At 37.4% G+C, this 9038-nt stretch overlaps 1 protein-coding gene across 1 annotated transcript; it reads right to left on the minus strand.

Moving 5' to 3' along the window:
* Window positions 1–7584: 7584 nt before the first annotated feature.
* LOC113294026 (F-box/kelch-repeat protein At3g06240-like) lies at window positions 7585–8700 on the minus strand. Its single transcript, XM_026542454.1, has one exon. The coding sequence runs from the start codon at window positions 8698–8700 to the stop codon at window positions 7585–7587; it is 1116 nt and encodes a 371-aa protein (XP_026398239.1).
* Between the last annotated feature and the right edge of the window lie 338 nt (window positions 8701–9038).

The following is a 9038-nucleotide window of genomic DNA, read 5'->3' on the forward strand; positions in this document are numbered from 1 at the left end:
CCCCCCCCCCCCCCCCCCCCCCGTGCAACACATTATACGACAATTGTTTTCTGGTGTAGTCGTTCGGTGTTTTTCCCGTAGTGGACTAAATCAAAGTAACTTTATAGTCAGGCACGTGAAGTGAAGATCAAGTCAAGTCACCTTTCTATACTTGGCACATGAAGTGAATACCATATCAAATTTAAACTGAAGTCGAAGTCAAGATGAAGTGATCAAGACTCAATTTATCAGAAGATCGACGAAGATCAGTTAAGTTTCCAAGAATAAAAAGATCTTGTGTAAATTTTGTAGTTCTCTAGACAAATCAAATATCTAACTAGTTTCCTAGTATTCATATTTTAGTTATTTAAGACATATATTTTGGGGACTGATATAATATCCTAAATAAATATTCACACTTTATAAACAGAGAATCTCAATGTAATTATTAATCATCTCTAATTGTATTGATGATCAATATTACTATTCATTCTACGGGGTTACATGTGGATATAGATCGAGTTGACCGAACCACGTTAAACATCTTCTCCACTATTGTTTTGATATGTAGATTTGTTTGTTCTCGATCGTTTTATTTTGTTATTGATTCAATTTTGTTATTTGTCTAATATCAATAATATCCATCTTGTATTTGATCTACAGATGAAAATTTAAGAGTTATAGTAAAAATGTACATATGAGAAACTGGCGGTTGAAAAATGCATGTTTATTATGTTTTTGTGCGGTGGATCACGTAATAGCAAGACTCATAAACATATTCAGCCAAGTCCCACTTGCTAAGAGATTAAGTATTTAATTGTAAAAGATTCTTGGTTCAAAATAAAATCGTATTAATAATATTTTTTAATAAGTATTATAATTTGAAAATTACGTTAATTATTATTACCTCTAATTCTAAGACATCCGGGATCCGAAAAAGTGTTAAAAACATTTGATAATTGTGATGGGTAAATCTAGAATTATCTAGATAGCTAACTATAACTCCCATGGGCTTATCTCAATGCATAGGCCCAGTCTAGAGATATCTAGACTCTTCTAAGATAAAAAGAGTGCAAGCCCATTCCAGAGTCTTCTAAGACATTTTCCATCATGTGTATCTAGAGAATTCTTTCTCTAGAATGATCTAGGTCAATTAGCTCTAGAGATTTCCAAGTCTAGAGTATTCTTAGTAGTTGGTCATGAAATAGTATAAATAGAAGCAAATGTTGGCCTTTGTGGTCATCCACAACTCAAGTGAGTGAGTAAGTAGTAAGAGTGAGAGCTAGAGTTTAGAGTAAGAGCCAAAGTGCCTCTTTGTAAACAACTAGTGTAAGCCAAAGTTGCTACACAAGCCTCTTGTAATATTTTCATTTTCATATTAATATAAGCCTCACATTTCAATTAACCAACCTCTCTTCCTAAATTCATTTCCATAAACCCATCACATTTCCGCATTGCGCCAACAAATTTGGTATCAGAGCATATCTAACCCAGTAATCCTAAAACTCTACCCATGGCAATTAACCAAAGTATTCAAGGTTTCAATTATGCCCAAAGTCTAATTCCAATTTTTGATGGTGAGAGTTATGATTATTGGAGTTTACAAATGAAAACATTATTCATTTCACAAGATTTATGGGATTTTGTAGAAGATGGTTATAAGGTACCCGAGTCGGCAGAAGCTCTATCGTCATGGACGGATGCAGAGAAAAAGGAGTACAAGGAGAACAAGAAGAAGGATGCTAAAGCACTACTATTTCTACAACAAGGGGTAAGCAAAACTATTTTTCCTCGAATTTCGGTGGCGAAAACTTCGAAGGAGGCCTGGAATATTCTCAAAGTAGCATTCCAAGGATCAGAAAAGGTAATCTCCATTAAACTACAAAATTTATGGCGAGATTTTGATAATCTACTTATGAAAGAAAATGAAACTATCCAGAATTTCTTTTCAAGAGTTACTGGTATAGTAAATCAAATTAGTAGTTATGGAGATACCATAGAAAATAAAAGAGTTGTAGAAAAGATTTTAAGGAGCTTACCGTTCAAATTCGATCACATCGTCGCTGCCATTGAAGAGTCCAAAAATTTATCGACTCTCTCGGTACACGAATTAATGGGTTCACTCGAGGCGCACGAGAAAAGGATAAATAGGTTCGCGGAGCAACCGTTGGAGCAGGCGTTTCAAACAAAAATAAATTTCAGTGAAAAGAAAAATACGGAAGCCAGAAAAGAAAGCTCCAGAGGGGGATCATCATCAACATCACCTCACGAGAAAGGGTCGACATCAAATCAGGGGCCCAAAAATTTCTACCGCGGACGTGGAAGAGGAAAAGGAGGTTATAGAAACAACAACCAAAGGTACGGAAAAAATAACTCCTCAAATTTCCGATGCAATGTTTGCAAAAAGTTTGGACATGTAACTGAAGATTGCAAGTATAAGTGCACCAAGTGTGATAAATTAAATCACATGGAGAAAGATTGTTGGCTTAATGAAGCAAACTATTCCGAGAAAAACAATTCTCAGAATCAAGTATTCTATTCCTGCCTCACCTCGCAACAAGAATCGCAAGGTATATGGTACGTCGACAGCGGATGCAGCAGCCATATGACAGGAAACAAAGAATATTTCGTAAAATTGGAGGAACAAGAGATTCCGCCAGTCAAACTTGGAGATGGAAAGTTCCAGAATGTTGAAGGAAGAGGAGTCATATCCGTACGTACAAGGTCAGGTAAAACTCGATGCATATCTGATGTTCTTTATGTTCCTGGCCTAGCTCAAAATTTATTAAGTGTTGGACAACTTATAAGAAAAGGGTACTCACTACATTTCGAAGACGGAGAATGCACAATTTATGATAAAATTAATAAGCAATTGGTGGCAAAAGTAAAAATGTCAGGAAATTTTGTCTTTCCCTTATCTATGCCATCAATTGACAATTGTGCAATGAGTACCAACCATATTGACGAAGGAAAGCTATGGCATTTGAGATACGGACATCTCAACTACAGATCCTTAAAGGTTCTGAAATCAAAAGGCATGGTAATTGGTCTTCCCAATATCGACGGTGGAGATAAAGTATGTGAAGGTTGTATTCTAGGGAAGTTTCATAGACTTCCATTTACGAAGACATCGTGGAGAGCAAGAAGGCCCCTCGAATTGGTGCACGCTGATATCTGCGGTCCGACAAGAACAACTTCACTCAACAACAGAAGATATTTTCTCTTATTCGTGGACGATTATACCAGGATGATGTGGGTGTACATTCTCGAGCAAAAGTCCGAGGCATTCACTAAATTCCTACAATTCAAGGCGTTGACAGAGAAGCAAAGTGGCCATCAATTGAAAGTCTTCCTTACAGACCGTGGTGGAGAATTTACTTCAAAAGAATTTATCAACTAATGCAAAGAAAATGGAATTAAAAAGGAGCTCACTGTCCGATACACTCCACAACAAAACGGTGTCGCGGAAAGGAAAAATCGTACGATCGTGGAAATGGCTCGCAGTATGCTAAAAGCAAGGAAGCTACCCAACACCTACTGGGCGGAAGCAGTCAACACAGCAGTCTACATCCTTAATCGCTCTCCAACAAAAGCGGTTCACAACAAAACTCCATACGAGGCGTGGCATAAGAAAAAGCCCGAGGTAACTTCTTTCAGAATTTTTGGTTGCGTTGCATATTCACATATTCCATCTCAACACAGAGAAAAGTTTGATGAAAAAGGAGAAAAGCTAATATTCATCGGATATAGCGAGGAGTCTAAAGCCTATAGACTTCTAAAGCCAGATACAAAGGAACTGGTAATATCAAGAGATGTAATCTTTGATGAATTCAAAGCTTGGGATTGGAATGATGAACCCGATAACCACGAGTCTCCACTACTCATCGAAGAAGATCCAGATCTATCACACCAAGAAGAAAACACTCCACCAGCAAGCCCGAGATCTCCTAGTCCAACACGACAAAGTCCAAGTTCATCAGAATCAAGTGCAAGTGCCCCACCAAGAAAGGTGCGTTCCCTAAGAGATATATATGATATATCTAATTGTGCTTTTATAGCACTAGAACCTCAAAAATATGAGGATGCGGCGAAAGAAGAAAAATGGAGAAACGCCATGGACGAAGAAATGCGAGTAATTGAGAAAAATAAGACATGGGAGCTCATCAATCAGCCAGTTGATAAAGAAATAATTGGTCTGAAATGGGTCTACAAGACAAAATATAATGAAGATGGGTCAATTCAAAAGCACAAAGTAAGGCTAGTTGCAAAAGGATATTCCCAGCAACCAGGAATTGACTACAACGAGACATTCGCCCCAGTCGCTCGCATGGAAACAATTCGGATGGTGTTAGCTTTGGCAGCTCAACTCAAAATGAAAGTCTACCAATTAGACGTAAAGTCGGCGTTCCTAAACGGAGAACTAGAAGAAGAGGTGTACGTTGAACAACCTCAAGGATATATCCGAAAAGGAAAAGAAAAAATGGTATATCGTCTCCGCAAAGCACTATACGGTCTTAAGCAAGCACCGCGTGCATGGAACAGCAAAATCGACAAGTATTTCCGAGATAATGGATTTGAGAAAAGTCCAAGTGAGCCATCCCTCTACATAAGAAAACAAGGTACGGATTTCCTAATCGTCTGTCTCTACGTTGATGATTTAATTTACGCCAGCACAAAACAAGACATGGCAGAAAAATTTAAGAAGGAGATGATGAAAGAATATGAGATGACAGACTTAGGACTTATGCGATATTTTCTTGGGATTCAAGTAAAACAATCTCCAGAAGAAATATTCATTTCTCAAGAAAAATATGCGGAAGACTTACTGAAAAGGTTCAACATGATGGATTGCAAACCAATTGCAACTCCAATGGGTACCAATGAGAAATTGGTAAGAAATGATGGAGCGACAAAAGTTGATCCAACCTTATTCAGAAGTCTAGTCGGCTCACTGATCTACTTAACAAATACAAGACCAGACATCGTCAATGCAACCAGTATTGTTTCTCGGTTTATGAGCGAGCCAAGCAAGTTACACTATGCAGCCGCAAAGAGAATTCTTCGGTATATAAAGGGAACGAAGGATTTTGGCATCAAGTATACAAGAGAAAAAGATAATGATTTAATTGGCTTCACAGATAGCGATTGGGCAGGTTCTATTGAAGACCGAAAGAGCACATCAGGCTATGTTTTCTGTATGGGAACAAAAGTTATCTCTTGGAGTTCTAAAAAGCAAAGCACGGTGGCATTATCGTCAGCCGAAGCAGAGTACATAGCATCAACAAGTGCAACATGTGAAGCGGTATGGTTAAGAAGAATAATGACCGACCTACAACAAAAGCAAAAAGAACCAACAACTATCTACTGTGACAATATGTCTACAATTGCAATGACAAAAAATCCAGTGTTCCACGGACGGACGAAGCATATAGAGCTACGACATCACTTCATCAGAGAGTTAGTAGAGAACAAGGAAATCGAGGTCCAATTCTGTCCGACGCAAGAACAAAATGCAGACATTTTCACAAAAGCAGTCACGGTGGATAAATTCAATCATTTTAGAGATAAGCTCAACATCACAATTAAGAGGGGGTGTTAAAAACATTTGATAATTGTGATGGGTAAATCTAGAATTATCTAGATAGCTAACTATAACTCCCATGGGCTTATCTCAATGCATAGGCCCAGTCTAGAGATATCTAGACTCTTCTAAGATAAAAAGAGTGCAAGCCCATTCCAGAGTCTTCTAAGACATTTTCCATCATGTGTATCTAGAGAATTCTTTCTCTAGAATGATCTAGGTCAATTAGCTCTAGAGATTTCCAAGTCTAGAGTATTCTTAGTAGTTGGTCATGAAATAGTATAAATAGAAGCAAATGTTGGCCTTTGTGGTCATCCACAACTCAAGTGAGTGAGTAAGTAGTAAGAGTGAGAGCTAGAGTTTAGAGTAAGAGCCAAAGTGCCTCTTTGTAAACAACTAGTGTAAGCCAAAGTTGCTACACAAGCCTCTTGTAATATTTTCATTTTCATATTAATATAAGCCTCACCTTTCAATTAACCAACCTCTCTTCCTAAATTCATTTCCATAAACCCATCACATTTCCGCATTGCGCCAACAAAAAGATCATTCAAAAACACAAAATTGGTTAAAAAGACCAAAATCAACAATTCCTGGATGTAAAAGACAGTTAGGTTTTGATACTGTTTAAATGGACAAAAATATAAAAATAGCGAGGATGTAAACAGATTCATCCTACCCATTTTCAAATATTTTTTCTTATTTTTAATTTACATCAAGATGCATCCAGTTTCATCCTTGCTATTTTTTAAGTTTAAGTCAGGATGAATCCAACTTCATCCTTGCTATTTTTTTTGTGTCCATTTCACCCAAACTATTTTGTACTCGTCTATTTAAACCGTGTTTTAAAAATATTTGGACAAATGACCCATTTTCCGATTCAAAAACACGTTGTCCATGAATTTTTCTCCTCAGTGCTCAAGTCTAATAATGTTTTGGAGTTTTTTTCTTGTTTTCTTAATCGAAGGAGCATAGCATCATCAGGAGGAATCGTCAATGGTCTGCCCGTCCATGTTGACAAATTTTGTACTCTGACCCAAAACTCTAATTTCTGCAAGAGTGTTCTAGGAAGAATTCCCGATATATCGCATGCAAATATTACTGTGGACTGTGGTTGCAGATGCTATAAGTGATGGTGCAAAAAGAAATGCCACAGCTATATATGATCTTACAACTGATTTGATTTCAAAATCAACTGATGTCGCCGAGGAGTATCACCTTCAGCAGTGTCATAAACTTTATTGGTCTTGCCTCGGTGATTTTAATGATTTCTATAGTTATTATAAGGCGTATAATCTCGATGCAATGACTGAATTAGCAGGTAGAACTCAAAGGTATGCAACGGCTTGTGAAAAATCCTTCGATACATATAGGCCGACTCCATCTCTCTTAACAAAGGAAAATAGTGAATTCTTTAATCATGCAAATATTCTCAAAGCAGTTTGTTATGCTCTTAATCATCCGCAATGATGGTATGTTCTTAATTGAGATTTGTATTTTTTGATGTTCAATGTATGAGAAACTATTCGAGAAAAGTTAGTAAATTATTATTTTGTTTATGCAACATATTCATCCAAAGAACACGTTTTTGGATCGAGGCATGTTGGCAAAATAAATTTGGGGTTGAAAATGGTCTTGCTCAAGGATACATCTGGTCTGCCTATGCGGGGCGTCAGTTCAGTGTTTCATTGTGCAGCACAATGCGAGTGAGATTTAGGCATGCTAATGAACATTCGACGTTAACTTGTAGTGCCTAGTTAGCTTAGAATTTCCGTCAAGCAGACAAGTGCAACAATTCACAGGAAGTAATCCATGGCAAGAAACGAATCCAAATTACATTACCTTGTTAAAGAATGTGCCGAAAGGAAAACAATAAAGGACTACGAAAAATACCCAAGTTTGGTAACATGATAAGACTTCTGCTTACTGATTATTAACGGAAGAAAAGCATGCTGCGAAGAAATAAGTTCGGTAAAATCACCTTTTTACCGATCAAAAAAATAAAATAAAAAACAAGCTCGTAAGACTCAAATTTGCTTGATTTTCTTCTTTGCATTCCCGGTACCCTCTACTTCTTCTTCTTCATTTTCTTCACCATTTCCTTCCTGAAAGTGGTAGTTAGAGTTGTGGGCACGTTCTTCATCTGGGTTTTCCATCATTATGTCCCTTAGATAAGTGCCTTTGTCAAGTGATACTTCGCACTCCACATAGATAGAAGCATGGTGAGGGTAGAAGCCTTTCAAACCCTCATCCACGTCGATAAGAATTCTAATGGTGTCGTGCTTTGGGTCATATACAGCTATTTGAGAACCAGTCTCGATATCAAATCCGAACAAAATCTCACCATTCTTCAAAGACAGTAACGGCATCAAATCTGTAAGCAACCCACCAAAATGTTTTTGCAAGTCTATGGTAAAAAGCTTGGTCCATGATTTTTTCACTCCATTGAGCTTCCACTCCCACACAGCTGCAGAACCAATGTCAGTATTGAAGCCAAGTAAGCAAAGAGATCCTCCTAAAACACACAAATTCGTGTCATAACTTTCATCGAACAAGTCAGGGAACGGCATTTCATCAAACTGCTCTGTCTCAATATTAAAATAAATAATTACTTCATAGTCTTTGGATGGCGAAGTCTTAGTTTCAGTTTCTGCTATCCAGTAAATAGCTCCATCAACAGGCAGTCGAGACATATCCGGTGTGCCTCTATTAATAAGTTGATCAACACAATACAACAAGTTCGAATTCTCAACCCGCCTCCATGAATTGGATTTCAATGTATAGACCTGAACCTCAATGTGATCTTCATCAGCAGACGCAATACTTACCACTTTATAATCCTCAAGCCGGTTATCATAACCAAATCCATACTCGATGTAATCATTTCGGTCCTCAAATTCATATGTCGGATGCGGTAAATTCCTATATTCGTCAGTAGCTGGATTCCAAAGGGTAATGATGTGCGAGCGATCCCTATCAACAAGCCTTAGCAGTACCAGGCCATGACAACATCCAAAAAAATCAATTCCATCCTGGTAAAATTTACCTTGATCTTTCACCATGCAAATAGATGATGATGGATCATAACTTAAAATACAAATTTCATTGTAATGATGAAGCATGAGACCAACTTCCCCATTCATTTCTATAGCATGTTTCTGATGCATTTTAAGAAAATTAGGACATCTTAGTAATTTGCACCATGCTTTGTCCACGCACCTGAATCGTGAAACCGACTTGATTGGAAGCCGAACAAGGATGTCTGATGTGATTTCCTTTGGTAAGTTCACCATCCTGTTGTAGAACAACAAAATTAAACAAATAAATTTAGCAATCAGATAAAAACAAACTTCACACAATATATTACTCATTCGAAATGTTAGCTTGAAAAAGATATAATGAATACCTGCAAGAATGATGAAGTGATATGAATGAATCTTTGGAGACAATATGTGAAATATGAAAAAGAAGTGGAAGGGTT

The sequence above is a fragment of the Papaver somniferum genome, chromosome 7 (assembly GCF_003573695.1).
Source record: "Papaver somniferum cultivar HN1 chromosome 7, ASM357369v1, whole genome shotgun sequence".
NCBI classification, from domain to species: Eukaryota; Viridiplantae; Streptophyta; class Magnoliopsida; order Ranunculales; family Papaveraceae; genus Papaver; species Papaver somniferum.